Source organism: Camelus ferus, chromosome 2, assembly GCF_009834535.1.
Source record: "Camelus ferus isolate YT-003-E chromosome 2, BCGSAC_Cfer_1.0, whole genome shotgun sequence".
Lineage (NCBI taxonomy): Eukaryota > Metazoa > Chordata > Mammalia > Artiodactyla > Camelidae > Camelus > Camelus ferus.
This window is the reverse complement of record NC_045697.1, coordinates 40,124,647-40,145,715: the sequence shown is the minus strand read 5'-3', so window position 1 is coordinate 40,145,715 and position 21,069 is coordinate 40,124,647. Positions and strand designations below refer to the sequence as shown.

The window sequence follows — 21,069 nt, the reverse complement described above, 5'->3', positions numbered from 1 at the left end:
TTATATATACACACATACACATACACATGTATTCCCTAGGTCTATCTGCTAATTGAGTCTAGAAGCATTGACAGTCCTGTAGCAGTGAGCACACTTAAGTATCTGGATCTCGGTTTCTAAATCATAACTACACCAGAAGGAACCAGGGCTCCTTGGAGAAATAAGATGAACCTGGAATATCTTGCTGATGATACAGTGAAAAAAATGCTTGAAAAATGATTAGGGACATGTCAAAAGGACACAAAATCCAGACTGAAGAGGCTTCTACTAGCCAAATCAGGGTGAATTCGGTCATAAAAATGAAAAAGTATAATAGATTATAACCCACTGAATAAAAGAATGTGAGTAAATATAAATGAACAAAGAAGGAAGAAAACATCCTTATAGTAGAAGGTCAACATAGGTAGAAAGAATGATGTAAATAGAAAGTCACCACTGGGCAACCATCACACTAGAAGCTGATACAGGCAGGAGTTGTGGTTCTTTGCTAAAACCGGTGGGTGGAGATTTGATGAGGAACAGGATATTGGCCTAATATATGATTATCTCCCTTGATAAAATACTAATCAATTACAAAGGAAAAAAAATAGTTATTTCATAGCAGATAAACCCAGTAGAAACCAACATGACCACCTGATGAAGGTCAACATCGCCCGTGGTCAGAGAAGTCAAAACCATGCAGCCCCTGACGTTCTGCACCAAGAACACAGTATCATCTCTGTAGTATCCCTGCCAAGGATTCATGGTCTGAGTCTGGTCATGAAGAAACACTGGATGGACCCAGGTTGAGGGCCACCCTGTGAAATGTACTCCCTAATACGTGTGAGGACGTGAGAGGCCAGGAAAGAGCAAAGAACTGCTCAGGGTTATAAAAGATTACCCAAAAAAGAGTGTTTCTGGAGAGAATCCTGAGCCAGAAAGGAAAAAGAGACACTTCTGGGGCAGCTGTTGACGTCTGACTGCAGTCCACAGACTGGATGGTGGCCATGACATCACCACTGACTTCCTGGCTGGGAGGTGTGTGAGGTGGTGACGCAGGAGCCTTGTCCCTGTTTTTTAGTTATAGTCCAGAGTACGTAGGGGTGATGGTACATGGTGGCAGAAAAAGTACAAGGAAGGAGGGATGGAGAAAGAGCAAATGCAGTTAAAAGAATCGTTAGGGAATCGAGGTAAGAAGACATGGAATTTTTTGGTACCACTCTTCAATCTTCTGTAAGATTGAAACTTTTAAAAAATTGATTTTAAAAAAGATGTCCAAAACTCAACTTTTGAAAATTTTCCTATAAACATGTTTCTCCCACCGTCTTCTTTCTTCATAAAAGTAAATGACAGTTTTTATTCCATTCTTTCATTTTTCAGGCCCCAGATCTCAGAAGTCAATAAGCATGTCCCACATCCAATTCATGAGCTAATCCTGTTGGTTCTATCTTCAAAACAGAGAGGATCCACCCCCTTCTTACCAGTGTCTTTGTAAGAAGAGGAGGTTAGGACACAGACACATGGGGGAAAGATGAAGTGAGAACAGAGAGAAGGCAGCTACTACAAGCCAAGGAGAGAGACCTCAGAACAAACAATCCTACCGACTCCCTGATCTCGAACTTCAAGCCTCCAAGAATGTGAAAGACTAAATTTCTGCTATTTAAGCCACCCAATCTGTGGCACTATGTCATGGCAGCCCGAGCAAAGTAATCAATAAGCAGCCCCCATTCCTGATTTAGGGCACCAGGGTCCAGGTCCTCTTTCATGTTCCAAACACATCGGGCTCACTCTGCCTTAGGGTACCTGGCTGTTCCCTCCAACTAGAAGTCTCTTCTCCCACTCATCCAGGTCTTGCTCACTTGCTCCCAGCTCAAATGTCACCTCACTGAAGTCTTCCCTGACCACCCTGTACATAATACAGCACCTCTACCCACCAGAGCCATCTTTTGCTACTCTCTTAGCCTGCCTCATTTTTCGTGAAACACTTATATTTGCTAATTGACTGTTTCCCTCCAGCAAAGAAGGGAGAAACTTTTATCCGTGTGCTCCTGAATCCCCAGCACCAAGAATAATACCTGGTATATAGCAGGTGTTCAGATATTGGATGAATGAATGAATAACATTCCCATAGCGTTTACCTCTTCAGGAGCAAAAGGACAGCATTTGCTGTGCTTGAGTCTAAGCCAGTCGTGGGCTCATCCAGGAACAAGATGGCTGGATCAGTAATAAGCTCCATGGCAATACTAGTCCTTTTTCTTTCTCCTCCAGACACACCACGGATAAACTGAGTTCCAACCTAAAACACAAATAGTATTGTTATTACCAATCACAACCACAGCCACTATTGTTTGTTGAGCTCCTAATACGTGCCAACCTTACAAGGGGCACTTGGTCTCTTTATCCTCATTTACTGTGAACAAGCAAATAAATGACTACGCAGGAGAAGAGGTAGGTTTCTCTTTAACTCAAAGAATAAACTGAGGCTCAGTTCAGAGCTGGTAAGTGGCTAAGCCTGATACGAAACCCATTAACAGGTCTATATATTTCTTATCAAGTCAAATATTTAGTCTTAAGACAGTTAAGTTAGAACACTAAAAGATATGGCTCTGACATAGTGAAAGCACAGACCAAAAAGGGAGATGAAGATGGGAGAGGAAAACCTAAAGCAACTACAATTTATTAGTCTTCTTACACCCTCCCAATCCCCATTCCCCCATCCCCAAAAAAGTCCTCACTGTGGCTTGGCAGCTAGAAAAATTCACTTTCTACCGCACCACATTAGCACCTCTTAAATCACCATAAGGCTTCCCAAATTGACCCCTCCTATACCTTAACTCACCACAGAACTTCTGACGTCTTCTTTCAGACAAATTCAGAAGGTCAACTATTCTACAAGGCAACTGCTTGAGTCTTTTCAACCAGTCAGTGTCACTGTGCAGGGTGGGAGCAGGAAGGTTTTGAGGGAGGCAGTAGGCAGGAAACAGTTTTTATGTAAAGAGTCTTCAAAGAGATAATAAGCAAGTGCTGCTCATGCCCTTGACTGAATCTTGTAACAACTGAGCTATAACGGACACTTTGGAGATAACTGGGGAAATGTGAATGAATATGGGCAACATGGCTGATATTAAGACACAATTTTATTAGTTGAAAATGGTATTGTGGTAATGTAGGCAAATATCCTTTTTTAAGATGCATAATCAGTATTCAGGAGTGAACTATCATGATATTTATAACTTCCTTTAAAATACTTCAAAAAAAAGTTGAAGCAGTTATGGGGAACTAAGGTAAGTGTTATTAGTAATCATACCATTACATTAATGATAGTACAATCATATCATCACTATGTAACAGAGAAGAACAGACCTGACTCCATACTGAATCTACTTCAGTTCTAACCTTTGTGCTCTGTTTCCTGTGCTTAGTCATACTGGCTCTGCACTTCTTGGAAAGAATGTTGTCTACAGCCTGAAATACACAGGGTAGCCCATTCTCAGTCTCTGACCTTTGAAGGTATAACACTTTTCCATTCATATAGAGATAAAAAGTTGCAGAACAGAGAATAACATTTGTCTTGTTGGAGGTTTATAGGAACATTGTGACCAGATCCACCTGGACAGCTGCAAGAACACAGGAGTCTGGCACCAAGAAGCTTGTAATAACCAATCACACCTCCACCCCTTTTAGTATGAAAGAAGCCTAAATTCTTACTTGGGGATATTGTTTCTTTGGGACACTAATCCATCACCTTCTCTGTCTGCTGGCTTTCCCAATAAAGTCATTATTCTTCGCCCCAACAACTCGTGTCTTGATTTACTAGCTGTACAAGCTTGGACTTGGTAACAACTAAGTAATCAGACTATTCTCTCTACATTTCTGTTATGCTTAAAATTCCATAAAAAGTAAAAAAATTTAAATGTATTAATTAGATAATTAGATAATTAATTAGATAAATTCTAAGTCAACAACTTCATTCAATTTATTTTCCCTAGAAATGCATGCAAGGAACTTAGGGCAATGACTGCCTACTGGTAGAGGGCCTTCACCTAAAGGTAAAGAATGGTAAATACCTTATTGGAAAGATAAAAATCAAATAAACAGAGCCAATGCAAAGGAAACTCAATCACTCATAAAATGAATTTAGTGGGAAATGCTGCCATCTCAGAGCTATTTTTCCAAACAAAATACACTTTACATTAAAGAATGTCAGAAAGTATCATATGAAGTGGCAGTCAGCAGAATACCCCCTCTAACAAAGGTTACAAAGAATGGATAAAGGAGATTCACAGTAAAGGATATCACAGGGGGGTTAAACCATAGCCATCACAGTCTAAAAGCTCATCTTCACCCAAAGCTTCAGATGTCTTCCCAGCAAATTGTTCATACCTGGTCATCGACTGTAAAGTTCACTCATTCATCTCATTTCTTCTTTCTGATCCTGTATAACCCACAAAAGGAGTTACTTTTCCCTCTCCTCCCCACAACCGTTATCTCTAAAAATGAAAAGAGCCCAGTACACAACAAACAGTCTGTAAGTAAACACTGGTAAGAGAAAAAGGGGAGAAGAAGTGGGGAGGAGAGGGGGGGTTGGGAGCCAAAAGTACCAAAAGAAAGGCTCTGGAAAAACAACTTGGATGCTATACAAATTAGATATAAACCCTAATCTGACTGAATATAATTTTGGAAGCCAAATTACAGCAAAGTGAAACATACAGAGCAAGAGCCCTTGGATTTTCAACGTGTATGAATTCCAGAAATATACCTCTGAAAAGCAACGGAACAAAGTCCCCTGGAGGAAGGGAAGAACAGCTAAACAGGGAGAAGAAAACAGGAAGAAGCAAAGTTAGTGTGAAGACACTGAATTGAGACGTGACACACAATCGGGGTGGGAGAGGATCAAGAGCTGTAGTCGCGTGGCAAGGGCCACTGGTTCTCTGCAAGACACTTTCACTTACTAGACCACATTGCCACATTCATTTCCAAGATTCAATCATTCTAGGGTTTTTTCTTTCCCACCTGATTAATTACCATCTTCATATTAGGTAACTAGTCACTTTCCTCATAGTTGCAGAAAGCAGCCACTCTTGACCATACACATGACAGAAAGCTAATAACTGTAAGTTATTATCATCATATAATTTATATAGTTATATAATTATAGTTAGATGTTACATAACTATAAGTGATACTACCCACACAGGTGAGGTCCTATTTGCTGGCAATGATACTATCAGTTTTTTCCACATTACCTTAGAATCTGCCACTTTATCCAGACCTAACTCTTGAATGACCATGTTAATCCGTGCATTTTTTTCCCGGTTTGTCATAGTTGTTGGAAGCCGAAGAGCTGCTGAGAACTGTAAGTTTTCTCTCACTGTCAGAGTTCCCATCACGACATCATCCTTAAAGCAAAAGGGCATTTTAACAAGACGTATCAGGTCTTCTCCAATACCATCACCCTTAGTGTATATAACTTATCCACAAAAACAACACACCCAAGTAAAGTTCTAGCCAGTAATGAACTTGTAATTATACAAGTTACAGTAACTCCATATGTAGATAGCTGCAAACCTAGATGGAATGTTCCATTCCCTATCTGTACACCCAAAGAGAACACAGACTGCTTTACACAAGGAGTTGCCGAGACATGGTTCTAAGCTAGGGGAAGGAGAGAGGTGGAGGTAAGGCAAAAAAGTGAAATAGTAGTGTCTTTTAGAAACAATATGATAACAAGAATTGATATCACTGCCCTTCCGAGGGTCCTATTCTAGATTCTCCCTGCCTTTTCATTTCATACTACTCTGAATCTTATGGGAGATTATGAAAATCTGATGTAAAGTGACGTTGTTTCTATGAGTCTATCATGTAGTCAGTTGGAAGCACACTCAACTATCAGCCAAGGCACTTGCCCACAAAGAAACAGAAGAAATCTAACATGCAAATCCACAAATACTTACTTGTACCACATAACCTGAGTTACATTTAAAATTGGCAGGTCGAGGTGCTCCGTTGATTAAAACATCTCCAGATAATCCATGTGGATCTTTCCTTGCAGCTAAGACATCTAACAACCTATGAAAAGACATATGTTGTTGTTTTTAATTCTTCCAAATTAGGCTTTACCTTTTGATTAATTTGAATCCAAATCCTGCTCAAGTTAGCAAACTAACTTATTAAGAAATTACATAGTTTAACTAAAATTATGTATATATTTTAAATGTCACTTTCCTTTTCTTTTTACTATATGCTACAGTAAAGCCCAAAAACATGAAAGAAAAGCACTGTTGGCTGATCCAGCACAGACCACCCAAACTGCCCTCCAGGCTGTCTCACCTTGGGGGGCCCCAAGGCAGGCAATGTGCTCTTTCGTCTAAGACATAAGCTTTTATTTATGCCTTTGGCTCCAACTCCCCACTTTCAATTTTATCCCCCTCCTTTTCCTCTCCATAGCTCAAATCATAGCTGACAGCTGTGTGCCAGTCACCTTACCACATTCTATTAGTAAAGCTGACCTAGTAAGATTTCCTTGTCCTCAGGACAGAACCACAAGCTAGCACAACTGCACATTATCCACAGCACCTAGAACCAGACTAGATATGCAGAAAATATTCAACAAATACCCACTCACATAAAAGTAATCTTTAAAAAGCACATTAAAACTGAGGGTGGTGAATAGGCAAAGGAGATTAAGAGGTAAAAACCTCCAGGTATAAAATAAATAAGTCACGGGGATGTAATGTACAGCAGGAGGAATATGGTCAATCCTATTGTAATTAACTTGGTATGGGGACAGATGGTTACTAGACTTATCATGGCGATCATTTCATAGTGAATGTAAGTGTCAAATCATTATGTAGCACACCTGAAACTAACATAATATTGTATGTCAACTATAACTCAATTTTAAAAGACCACACATTAAAACTGTAAAGAAAAAGTTTGCTTATACTGTTATACTCACGAAGATTTGCCTCCCCCTGTGGGTCCCAGAATGGCGTTGAGGCCAGGTTTCATGATCCCACTGTAAATGCAGAAATATACCGAGTTATTGGCCCAATATAAAACCAGTTCTCTTAATTTAGGATTTGCATTTAATACCCTCAATGAAGGTTGATGAACTTACAGTGAGGGTGGGGGGGGAAAAAGTACTAATCAACTCTTAAAGGAAAAAGAAACCGAATTGTCAATTAACAGAAATCGAGCATACAAAAAAATGTCAGGACTTACAAGAAGAACAACTCGGGTTCCTCTCAATTCCTTCCACTTATTCTCTAAACCATTTAAATTTTTTGGAACAGGACACAAGAGCTCTCAAGGTTCCTTGATGTAACATGCTCTGGCGAAGCATCTCTGCTCCACGCACTCCTCTTTCACGGGGTAAGGTACGGACCAGGTCTTGAGTAACGAGTGATAACACTTATCCTCATGTCACCTCATCTGCTGCCTAGTCAAGTCCTACACAGTCAGTGAGTCAGTGGACTTTTAGAATCACCAGTAGTAGTGTCCTCACTGCTCAAATCTAGTTCAGACCAAGAAACAATACATCTGAAACAGAAATTCAATGGCTGGAATAAAAGCACCTCAGGGGTTCAAAAGCAAACATCCCCAATTCTTAACCCTCACAAAATTCTTAATCAAATTAGAAAAGTAAAACCTAACACCATCAAGATATATCATTTTCTTCCTTGTAAATTATGAGAGAAGTGGACTGGAAAATTCTCAGTTCAGAAGCGGTGGGCGTCACTTTCTACAAGGGACAACTTTAAAGATACATAGACATCGGTGTACACGCAGCACATTCCAAACAGACTAAACAGATGTTTGAGGGCAGTGACTATTCAGACAGAGAGCAGGAAGGCAGAAAAAAATTAAGGCAGTGTTGACTGTGCTGAGACTCAAGAAGAAGGCAAATATTTTGGATTGTATCCTGTAGGTTGCCAGCAGAAGGGTGAAGGAGGATGGACTGGAGAAAGGAGGATTAAGGGCAGGGCCTCTGCATTCTCCGGGCATGATTCAATGGAGGACTGCGAAGCCATTTCAGAACCCTGGGGACTAAGTCCAATCTTTCTTTGTAACTTGTGGGTAAGATAAAATTTATTCCACAGACAAAACAGTATCTAATCCAAACATAGTAAGTCCAAAGACAAAGGCTATTTCATTCCCAAATATTGTTTTTCACAAAAGCCAATTCTGTGATAACAGAACTGTCGTGAGTGACAAACTTTAAAATGGACTCCAGTGCCTCCTCCCAGGAGGACCTCAGCATCAACTGACCACTGTGCCTGCACCCACCGTCCCAACTGTGAAGTGGCTGGTGCTAGGGTGAAATGCACCTTTCACTCTGCTCGTGAGCTGAGGTGCCTCTCACTGAAACACCAGACAGATAAGTGAGTTAGGTACACCAGCAGCAAGCTGTAAAACACAATAATCTCTTACTCTTTTCGGTGATCTTTCCCCATGGTTGTAAAAAAGACATGCTAATAATTGGGCGCACTTTCAATATGCATTTACCGATAGCTCTTTTTTTTCTTTTTTACTGAAGTATAGTCAGTTTACAATGTCATGTCATCGATAGCTCGTGATGTACCTTCTTTATTAATAGCTACCTAGTAACAGCTTCTAAGATAACGAGAAATAAGCTTGTTACTCACTAAGACTTTGTTGTCAGAAACCCTTTCCAGGTTTTAAAAATATCTCCTCAAATCAAGACCAAGCAATCCAAAATGCTTAATCCAAAACTGAATGTAAATGTTCTAAGTCAAAGAATTTTATAGGTCGCTGAGTTGGGCTTACCTTGGCACTAAGCCCTAGCATTACAGAAAGCAGCAATAAGGTACAATCACAGTTCCAGTTTGGAGCAGTGGCTAATTCTCCTTCCATTCATTCAACACAGTTATCCAGTGTCTATTATGTATAAGAAGGCACCCTTCTAAGACATGGCACAGAACTGAGACTAAAACAAAGTCCTAGCCCTCCTGGAATTGACATTCTAGTCCAGGGATCAGCAAACTACAGCTGCTCACCTGTTTTCTGTTTTGATAAACAGAGTGTTACTGGAACAGAGCTATACTCATTGGTGTAGATGTTGTCTATGGCTGGTTCGTGCTACAATGACAGAGATGAGCAGCTGCAATACAGATGGAAGACCCATGAAGCTGAAGATATTTGCTATCAGGCCCTTTACAGAAAAAGACTGCTGACTCCTGTTCTAGTCTATGGTCTACAATTCTCTTGTTTCCCCATCCTACCCTCTGCCCTCCTAGCACCCCTCAAAACCACTTCCCCACCCTTATTTACTGCTTTACAGCATGTACACGCAGGAACATCTCCCCCACTATACTGTAAAACCTTGCCAACAAGAACTATGTCATCGTGTCTTCCCCCCACCTCACCCCAACAGCATGGAGCACAGTGGTCTACAATGGGTATGAAATACATGAAATGAAACCTAGGTAAAGGATTCACACACCACATGTATTACATTTTAGTGGCTAATCCTTCGGTCTCAGTTTATGAAAGAGTAGTCAATGCCATTACCCCTGCTTGGAGTGTGGCTCCCCCAACCAAACCCTAACTTGCCCTACACATGCACACATGCACATGTGTATGCACACACATAATCTTCACTTTCTCTGCACACTCCTGAACCTCTGGTTTAGGGTTAGGAACATCCATAATGTCTCCTAATCCCTCTATGTGTAGAATGACACAGTGAGGTGTTCTAGCCGCCTGACTCCTCCATTAAAATAGAAAGTGTCTGAGGACAGAGGACATATCCTTGTCACTAGCACCTCACACAATGTCACACAACCTAGTAGACATTCAAAACTTGTTGAATAAATGCGTCTCAACATTTCTATAAAGGACAGTTACTTACAGGAAAATAATGAGAGGATATGCCAAAAGAACAAGTCAAAGAACAAAACAAAACACAGAATCTACCTTGAAAGCCTCGCGCTGACCCCACCAGGAACAATTAGGAGTATCACAATGAACAATGACCATAATGCACTACTATTGAACACGGCTGAATAAAACACAAACCCACGGAACTATACTGACATAACTAAAGGAATGAAGACATGATGAAGCTTTTTCCTTTTATTAGAATGCAAACTAATAATATAGAAGAGATGGATAAAAAAAAGAAAATCACCTTTGGGTAAATATCAAATAACTGACTATCAGATCAGATTGTTACTGCTGATCCAGGTGGGAGTCATCAATGGGAGCTAGAGCTGGTGGGTTAAAAGTTTAATGAGAAATAGGATTTTGGAATAATGTCAGCATATCGCTCCTCACAAAATTTAACAGTTACAAAGGGGAAAATGCTGACATGGTAAAGAAGCCTGGGAGACACCAACATGACCAGGTGATCAAGATTAAGGGGTGGGACAGAAAAATACCAGCTTGGATGAGACTGATGATGTGGTGGTCAGTCAACCACAGGAAGGACAGCCCTGTAGGACCCACCACTGCACTCTTTATGCGGCTACACTTCCCCTGGGCTGCTCCCAGACAGTAACTGAGTGCTTATATAAGAAAAGACCCCTGTATCTTGAAAATATACACTGGAGGAGTTAGTGATAACAGAGCATCAAAGGGACAGCTTGTTCTCAAATGGTTCAGAAAAATATTAATGACAATGGGTACATAAAGAACGCAAAGTGACAAGCAAATGCATTGAAATGCTGACAGGCAGGGAATCTGAGTGAAAGGGTTGTGTTCCCGCAAGGTTTACCTTTGAAATGATCTCAAAATAAATCATTAATTAAAAAAAATCCCCAAACAGTATAATGCATTTCTCTGAAGATTATAAGGCACTCACACATCTACTAGAATGGATCATTCTTTCTATAAATCTTCAGCTTTGGTGAGCAAAAGCTCAAATGTTGGGTCTGGAGACAAACTGAGGTACTAACAGGGAGTATTTTTTTTATAAGGGAGCAGAATCTCACCTTTTTGACTTCTCATAGCCAGATTTGTTTTCGCTTCCTCCCTCACAGATGGAAATGAGATTCTACATTCATTCTACAAATGACATTACAAAATGTCCAAAGGAAAGACAAAAAATCAAGGCACTCATCAGCTTTCTTGGAATAGAGGTACGATTTTGAATGGTGATGGTGCTATCAAACATGAATCGAAAATAAAATAAATGAAAAAAAATAATAAGATAAATGAGAGCACCCTTTCCCCCATCACAGAAACTCTACTTAGTTGAAGCCAGCAGATAGGAGAAAGATAGGAAACATTACTGCCTAAACCAGAAATGTGAGTGAGCAAGAAAAACAACCCCTGGTATCCTTTCAGTTGTAAAATTTGAAAAGGATTACAAGATCTGACTGAGTTTTTATGAACCTAGGAATGCATGTAAGCATGAACCCATCTGTTGCTGAAATGTATACCACTGAACCATAAAAATATGATGAAGCCTTGAGCAGATGACATTTTTAGTGTATCAAGTTACTGATCTACTAGCTTTAAAACATAAGTAAGATAAATGTACCCTCAAGCAGTATATATTTTACATTTATTCAGTCTGCACATATTCAAACCATTTTTTATCAGCACAAAATCTGAAGTGATCCACATTTTTCTTGATTATTATGCTTCAGAAAAAACTCATCAGCTTTTCAGAAAGATCAGTTGATTCTAGTTTAGGCACGTAGCAAAAGATGAAAGCTTTTAATCCACCATACCTCTCCTTATCCTCATATTCAGGATTTCTTAACTACCATGAGAAAGCTTCAGGGAAGTAGGCATGACAGTCTGTACTACTGTGTGGAGAGAGTTCTAGCTAATCCGACATAGTACCTGGCCTCATGGCACCCCAATCAGTCTCGGATCCCCATCCTTTCTTCCCCACCCACCTCCAAAAACTTTCTCCATTTGTCATTTCCTAGACCTCTGGAAGCACTTGGCTGCTAGTAACAGAAAAGACCACAGTCCCATATAACCCACCTAGAAAACACAAGAAACATCCGATTCCATATAGGTTTGTGGAAATATCTGGCCAGAGGGCTCTTATAAAACCTCACTCCTCCGGTCCTGGAAAGCCAGAAAAGTTGCCTGCTTTTGTCTAGGGATAATTACTTCCCCTATCACACACACACAAAATTAACAAAACACATAGGCCTATGCTGTCTAAGCAAACCTAGATTCACTCACCACTCCACAGACAGGAAGAATAAAGCTCAATTCTCTAGAAATCAGAAAAACATTAAAACCCTAAAGGTTATATAATATATGAAACACAGATACCTAGGACCGAGTAAATCCAATATGACTGTTCATTTCTCCCTCCACTCTACTGCCCACTCTACCACCATGTGATAAATTCATTGCTCAATACAGAGAATTCAGAGTAGAAATTAGAGTTTTGCATTAACTCGGATTCTAAAATATAATTACATGTATTAATTTGCAGCGTAAATTCTCTTATCACTTTGGACTTCAACTGCAAAACTTATGCTAAGCTATAGCCATCTTATATTTACATGTATCTAACATGTGATCCAACCACCTCACTGCTAGCTTAGCCAAAGAAATGAAAGCATGTATCTGTACATCTGAACAGACTTGCACACTTTTATTTCCAATAAGTAAAACCTGCAAAGTTCACTGCACGTCAATGAATCTATTTAAATAAAAGTTCATGCACGTACTTGATATTCGTTAGTATTTCTTTCTCAACAGTTTTCCGACAACATAGAAAGCCACTCTTCAGTTTTACGCGATAGCAGATGTTATGAAAACTTAACACAGCTCCTCCAGTAAACGTCTTCAGGTCATTGGAGGTGGTCCCCGGGAGGCCATTGGTGTTTATTTTTGACATTGGGATAGAAACTTGGTATCTACCGGAAGACATCTGGAGCGTTTCTGCCTTTCTGTAGAGGGAAAAGCAACAGCAAGTTGACAGTCCAGGTAAATGAGATTGTAAATAGTAGTTAATGGCACGTAAAACAAGTCTGTTCTGGAACAAACTTCCAGTTGTAAAATAAATAAGTCCTGGGGATTTAATGTACACATGGCGACTACAGCTAATAATATTGTATTGTGTATCTGAAAGTTGCTAACAGATCTTAAAAGTCCTCACCATAAGAAGAAAAAACTTGTGACTTCTGTGTATAATGTGAGTTATGAAGTTAACTAGACTCACTGTGGTGATCATTTCACAATATATACAAATACTAAATCATTATGTTGTACAGTTGGAACTAACATAGTTTTAACATGTCAATTATATTTCAGTTTTTAAAAAATTTTAAATAGACATCAAAAACTTTAATGTAAAATCCCTCATTAGTTATTTTCATATTGATTACATGTTTAAGCAAAAATATTTTGGATACAAATGGATTCAATAAAATATATTAAAAACTTAAAAACAAGTCTATTTTAAACTGCAGTGCAATAAACAGCTCCATTTTCAATGAACAGGCCATATCACGACAATAAGAACAACCTTGGAACCTACGTAAGGGAGACAGACACAACTCAGAATACATAAACGCCAATTAGATGTCAATTAAACATATAAGTAAATAGAGTATGAAAATTACTCAAAACTCGTGAAGCAGGAAAAAGACAAGTAGGTGTTAGATCTGCCTGACTTGAAAAGTTTATCATGATACGACTCAAGATCGGGGAAAGACTGCATGATCATCATTACCCCGTTTTTGTTTGAGTCTATGACAGTTATTACAAAAAGGGAGTTGGGCAGGCGGTCGGTCACAGACAAGGGAAATTTCTTTGAATTTAAAGCTCCAGACTTTACATCCCTGGTTGTTATGCTCCTTCAAGCAGCTAGGAAGTTAAACTCCAAAACTGTTCGGAATGACAAAAATCATTTCCTTAGTGGGCAAACGTATTTAAATTCTAGGAAGGTTTAGAATTATGTATTAAAATGATTAAGAAAATCAAACCAGTGGTTAAGCAGTTAAAGAATTTAAAAACAAAAGGTGAGTATTAATTTGTAAAGAAAGTTTAAACTATTTCATTAAACAAGTTACAAAAGGTTCCTTTAAAGGATTTAGAGTAAGACTTTAAGGTGAACTTAACAGCTTGTGAAATAGGTTTGAAACATGAACCTTCCATGAACCTAGTTTTAGTTTTTTGAAAATCAAAGTAATCCCTGAAGAACCTTTTCTCTGGCTATGGTCCAAAACAATCATCCTCCTAAGAACAATTAACTCTAGAAGAAGATAAAATATAAGATGCAACTCTTTGAAGAGTGCTCTCTGATGAAAGCAACCAAAGCAGCCAGGACTTGAGCAGCCAAAATCCTGGAAAAGAGGGAAGATGTAGGTAAACCCAGCATTTGTGCCCAAGATTCTTCTCAAGGCAAATTGCACAATGGGGCAAAATGCAGAAAAACCAGGCAGAAAGAAACTGCTAGAGGCTAAAAAACAGAGGAAATATCTAATCAGCCGACCACGACCAGGGAGACAAAATTTGGAGCTGCGAGCCCAGTTGGAAACCTCAAGCTTTTGAGATCCCAGAAGGACTATGCCCCAGCAATATGGGCAAACCAAAACAGACTTGGCTCTACTCCAAAGTGATCCATTCATACTTTGCTAGAAGAAACTTAAATCCACTCTGAAAGTTATCATCATGCAAATTTTCAATAAAAAATTACTAAGCACGCCAGAAAATAAGACCTAATGTTCCAAAACAAGAAAACAGAAATAGACCCACAGATAATGCAGACTAGTCATCAGATACTGACTTTAAAATTAACTGAGTAATATGTCTTAAAAAGTAAATGAAAATACAGACTATCACCAAAGAACCAGAATCTACATTTTTTTTTTAAATTAACAGATGGGTTTAACAGCAGTTCAGATACAGAATAGGTAAGAGAATTAGTGAACTGGCAGACTGTATGTAAAAAACATCCAGATTGAAAAGGGTATGAAAATAATCACATGGAAAAGACACAAAAACAAAACAACTCCAGACTGAAAAAATGAAAAAGTAGGCTTTTCTACTACATGAAAGACCTAAGAAACAAATAAGATGTGATGAAAAAGGTCTAGCATACATGGAACTGGAGAGCTGGGAGAGAGAAAAAAATGGAGCAGAATCAGTATCTGAAGAAATACTGGCCGAGCATTTTCCAAAACTGACAAACACAGATTGAAGAAGCCCTAAGTATACCAAAGCAGGATAGGATACACACAAGAAAACCACACCTGAGCGTATCATAGTAGAACCGCCAGAAACCAAAATAATCTGTGAGTAAGTGTTTCTATTCCCCCAAATGGCTCTACTATTATCACACTCAAAACGCTATTCAATTCTGAAAACTGCAAAAGTAGGAAACCACTTAAAAGTAGGCAGCCACTTAGGACTGGCACCCAAGAAATTAAAAGTAAATAGCTTGGTTTTAATCTGTGACCACAACGAACAGTAACAATTAGCTAAAATTCTACTCTCTTACAGCAGTGAAAGAGAAGGCTCAAGGAACGAGTAATCTGTAACCTTACATCTTGACTTCATAAACATCTTAAACCATCTCCATGTCTTCAAAAGCCAAACTATGCCAGTTCTGACACCAGCGACCACTTCTGTCACCATCACCATTTGACGTTCAGGCACTTAGGACACTTTCTAACCCTCTCCCAAGACTCATCAAGAGAATCAAATAACATACCACTTGAATTTACATAGGTCATTAGCTCAAGATAGACATTTGTACAAGATTTTTGTGAGATTTGCTGCCGATAAAAGGCACCCACTGGAACTAAAGCATCCAAGAAAGATCATCTCTGCCCATCCAACCATCCAAGACAGAGAGCTAAAACTTATCAATGCAATCACAGTTTCAAAAGAGTGTGGATACTGAGTTTGCCTTCACTGTGATAGGGTTAAGTTTATAATTCATATTGCCTAGGGAGTGCTTGGTTCCTCACTAGATTCTGATAATCTTCCTCAGGGAGTCAGCAGAGCTTCAGTAATTCATATGTCACAAATCAAAACATGAGACAGGCATAACTGAGGTACAGCATTCAACGGAAGCACCTCACACCAAAAAAAATTATTTCTAACACCAATACGGAACAATATGTTACTCTATGATGAAACAGAAAACATACAGTAATGATTACAAAATAAAGAAAATACAATATCTCAGCACTATATTTACCTCAAAGTATGCAATCTCCAGTTAATACAGTATCCTGGTTTAGATGAGTCACTAAAAGTAACTGCCTCCAAGTAAACATTAATCTCCCCCTATGGTCAAAACGTTCTGAGCAGATGTGTTGCTCCTATTGGATTAGTATTATCTTCTTTCTATATTGAAAAATAACTAAACTATACCTAGATTTCCCAAAAGCCAACTTCCCACCTTGTTGCTGCTTCCTTGCTTCCAGAGCACCTGCTGGGTCACTTTCTGTGTCCTGGACCCACGGAAAGACTCTGAGTCCCTAGATAAAAGAAGCATCCAGATGGTTCCACAACTTACCTGAACCCAGCCTACTCTGTTAACTGGCCTGATTATCTTCTCGCCATGTGGAATAGTCCATCCAAACGTGACTGAGGGGCTTTGAAGATTCTTTCCCCCCTTTCCAGCTATCCCTTTGCTGGTGGTCTCCCATGCCACCTTTCCTTCCTGTTGCCTCCTAACTAGTGAGGCCACATTTTCACTTTTCTGAAAAGTCTGAACAACTGCCTTCCATAGATGCTGGTATATCTATTACAAAAATGATAATTTGCATTGAAATTACCACTCTTCTCTATTTTACCCTTTACCATACTCTTAATCGTATAGTCTACTACAAACAGCGCATAATATAATGGAAACAGCACGTAGGTAATAAAGTACAAAGGTCAGTTCTGAAGTCCCCAGCCAGACACCTGCCCACAGCTGTAAGTACTGCACCAGCTGGCAGAAGCCAGAGCCTGAAGTCAAGAGTTGAGGCCTTCCTCTTATGTTTTTTCCCCCTATGGATAATAATAGCAAACAGAGAATGCACTCTGCCTCGTAGCCATGAGGAGATGCTGTGTAAGCACATGTCCTTCAGCTACTTACTGCAATGCCAAGATCCTGACGAGGAGTTCAGGTTCCCAGGGCACCGTCAGGTGACTGCCACAACTTGTGAACAAACAGAAACAGAAGCAGGAAAGTTTTGAATATTGTTAGAAAAGAGACTCAAAATCTGAATTTTAACTTCTATAAGTTATCCCTGGCATTTAAAAACTCCTGTCGATCAACAGGTTTTCACATCGTCTCTGCTTTGACAGATCACTCTGAAGCATCTGGTGTTAACACTATATTCAGGTCCACAGGCTGCTCAGGACTCTACAGCTGGGGTCAGATGGCTGAAGTCTTCAGGCCAAGGGAACAATCCGAGTCTGGCACTCTAGGTCCCCACCACATCGCAGCAGAGAGATCTGGGGCATGTGGCACGAAGGACAGGTCGGCCAGACACAGAGGAAGAAGCCCCATCGTGGAAGGTCTGTACAGTCAGCAAGAAGCCACTGAGACCTTTTAAGGAGGAAAGGCTCATGATCTTAATTCTGTTTTTGAAAAACCACTCCGGCTGCTGTGTGGTAAGTGTGAAAGCAGAGGCCAGTTAGGAGGTCACTGCAGAAAGCCAGGTGAGACGTGCTTGGACAAAGGGACAGGCTTGGGTAATGACAGATAGGACATCAAAAGTTCAAGGGCTCAGTTCTGACAGGGTAAGTTTTGGGTGCCTGTGAGACATACAAGGGGTACAGAGGAGAGGGTGAGCTTTGGTTAAAAACTGAGACCCATGAACAAAGAGTCTCATGGTTGACAAACCACATCTCCCTCTTGGGGTCTTCATTAGGCAATAATGTAATGCGCTGTGATTTTTAAAAAATGCTACAGACCCACATTCGATTAAGCATCCAACTGTGAACTGCTTTCCAAGAGGCATCAATGGATTTACACTGTCATACACAGTTGTAAAGTTTAGGATTTGGGCAGCTACAGTGAACTTCAAAATCCTAATTGAAGACCTTTGTCCTTGGTTTCCAGCCCCTTGGACTTCTCTCCTGTAAAGACCTTACCCTCCCTACTATCTCAGCCAAGCATGCTCCCAACCTTGGCATTGTGAATAAAGACACAATCTTCTCAGCCACCTAACTTTTCCATCTTTTATCCATCTATCTTTCCAGCCCACTCCCTCTGCTCATCAGAGGCCAACTCCCCTAGGACTTCTTCTGTTCCTACCAAAGTTAACCTTCTACTTACACTCTGCTTTTTATTCCCTCTTGCTTACTCAAGGATACCAACCCAGTATTTTCTACCACCCCTCACTTTTTCTCCCCTGCATCAATTTTTCCTTCTCTACTAAATATAAAATTCTGTAATTCTTCTCCCTTCTCCCCCTCCCCTACTATTAAGATGGTATATAAGCCCGAAATTCTAACAGCCCCTTGGAGTCATATTTTTTCCTAAAAAAAAAAAAAAACAAAAAACAAACCCACAGCGCCTGTCCACTGCCCTCTCCCCACTATTCCCTCTTAAAACCGCTCCAGTCAGGTTCATCCCACCTTGCCCTTACACCAAAACTATTCTTGAGAATATTAGGTAACTGCCAAAGTGACGTAGCCAATGACTTTTCTGATTAAAATATAATTCACTGACCATAAAATCCACCCTTTTAAAGTAGGGCCAATTAAGTGATTCATAGTATATTAATGATTAATTCTTAGTTGTCCCCTTATGCAAACCACCAGCAATACTGAGAGCTGAATAATCTCTCCTAGAAACTCTGATTTCAGGACAAGATCAGGAAGCTCGGTTTAGGACATGTGCCTTTTAGACATTCAAGCAGAGATAAAGCAGATAGTGGGATGCTCACAGGAGAGGTTCTAGAGACACCCACAGGTGGTGTGAAGGCCCTGAAAAGGGGAGTGACTGTTGAATACACAACCGCAGCATAAAAGTTACTTTGAGCTGAATCCATCTGTGTTCCTGATATCCCTTATCTGCCTAAAAGCAGAGCCCCACCACCACCAAATTAATTGTCATAAATCCTATCCCTGGAAGCAACCAGGGAAAACCGACTCACTACTTAAGACAAAGAGAAATCTGCACCTAAACAGACCTGTCAAAAAACTGTCATATTTCCCATCTATTCTCCTAAAGGCCCAGTTATTTTTCCTAAAAGTCATTTGTGTGTTTCCCTAAGTGCCCTTTTCCCTCTCCCCTTCTATTAAGATAGTATTTAAGCCTCATATTCTAACCACCCTTTTGAGTCACATTTTTCTGTGAACTCCCTTTCCACATGATTAAATGTTAACTGATCTTTTCTCTTGTTAATTTATATTTTGGTTTAATTTGCAGGCCCTCCCCCACCAAGAACTGAACCTAAGAGAGCAGAGGAAAAGTTTTTCCTCCCCTCTTCTGCAACTAAGAGGAAATTCAAGCACTGAGTCCTGAGGATATGTTTAAAACAGTGACGATCAGGAAGCACCAGCCAAGAAATACGCAATTTGACAAAGTTAAAAATTACCAACTCCCTTCATTCCTACAAATTACACAACAAATCACTTATTTTATAGATGGTAATCTGGTTCGTGATGTGTAAAAAGGATGTAAATAAGGCCCAAAGAAGTGATTCTCTCATATACTGCAGTTCAAGATAACTGGAGGTCAGATGGAAAAGTACTGATGCTTCTTTCCACATTCTTTAGTAACAAGCAGAGGGAAAATAAAACAGTGCTGGCCACGACCTAGCACTTCAAATGTAGCTGGTGAATCTTCTGTTATTTAATTTATTCACTTAATTTTAAATAGCCACATGTGGCTGATAGTTACCATATTGGACAACATATGTCTAGACTGTTTACTTTTTCAAAATATAGTTAGTCATTCCTGGGTTACTTTATAAATAACCAATTTTATAACCTCATAAAAGATATATATACTTGAACATTTCGAGGCCACCCCAATCACTCCCATATCCATCCCGCATCAAAAAAAAAAAAGATACATATACTTGGTACATGCTGTTATCAAATTCATTTCTGAGTTTTAAAACAGCACAAAACTATATTATATTTACTTCAAAAACATGATAGTGTTATTTATTTCAGGTTGAGAATAACAAATCTATAAAATGATCAGTATACAATGGCTGAAAAAGGCAATGATCAGTTTTTTTAGAACTGTCTTCCGAACAACTGTTTAATTGAATTAGATTACTTTCCTCAAACAAATGAGGTGAATCTCTAAAGAACTGAATCTGATCCCCAAACAGACTTCACATTTTACCAAAACATTTTTGACCATAACACAATATTTCATAACATTTTCATAGTGAATTTCATACTCCTTTATTCAGAATGTCAAATACCAAAGGTGAGCCAATGAAAGAAAAATAATCAATTTAAATAAACTATAACCCTCCCAGCCACACTCCAAGGCTTTCTTATAGCAGTCACAAAGATCTCTCTAACAATGTATGACCAGTATTTAGATCACAGCACACCAAACAAATTAGTATTAACATTTTTTTCTAGCTCCAGCTTTAGTGCAGGAAATTTCTCTCCTACCCTTTTGGCCTTCAGCCATCTCCCAAATTATAAGTAAAAGAATGATATTTAAAGGTAACTCCTTTAGACTTTATTGCAAATCTGCCACTGTCTAAAGCTATATTTGCATCTGAAGACAAAATCTGCCTAGAGGCTATTGTAAAAGCAGGGACTTAACGTCCATTATTTTTGTATCCTTTGGAGCTCATCATATTCTGCTCAGTTATTTCCACTGAATGAAAGACCAAATCACACAGCCCTATATTGAGCAAAGTAGCTTCTTAAAGATATTATAAGCACAAACAAGAGGAAGTCACTAAGCATCATGTTTAGAGAGGTCATCTGGAGAAGTTAAATTCTGGTAGGATCAGTAAACTACATATACAAATTAGGGCATAAATACACACCACAGAAGGTTTCACTTGGGATCTGTGAAAGGCAAGGACAAGTCTTAAGGAATACTACCTAAGAACTCAATATATTAACACAGCTGGAGTTCAGAGAATATATTATTATCCCATTTCAAAGCAGGACATTCTTCCAGCCAGGAATGTCCTTCCCCACCTCTTTGCCTACAAC

General features: G+C 39.4%; 1 protein-coding gene across 6 annotated transcripts in view; it reads right to left on the bottom strand.

The window, feature by feature from the left end:
• The window catches only part of ABCG2 (ATP binding cassette subfamily G member 2 (Junior blood group)), a 114,819-nt gene that overhangs the window by 20,896 nt on the left and 72,854 nt on the right, over positions 1–21,069 (bottom strand). For 3 of the 6 annotated variants that reach the window (XM_032498302.1, XM_032498281.1, XM_006175473.3), the window contains exons 2-6: positions 12,645–12,866; positions 6,938–6,997; positions 5,934–6,048; positions 5,226–5,378; positions 2,118–2,275 (exon numbers count right to left, since the gene is read on the bottom strand). In XM_032498302.1, coding sequence (XP_032354193.1) covers positions 2,118–2,275; positions 5,226–5,378; positions 5,934–6,048; positions 6,938–6,997; positions 12,645–12,847 — 689 coding nt within the window. In that variant the 5' untranslated portion in view covers positions 12,848–12,866. Of the gene's footprint in view, positions 1–2,117; positions 2,276–5,225; positions 5,379–5,933; positions 6,049–6,937; positions 6,998–12,644; positions 12,867–17,014; positions 17,078–21,069 lie in introns of all 6 variants that reach the window. The other 3 variants (XM_032498297.1, XM_014551294.2, XM_032498308.1) reach the window with 2 other exon arrangements.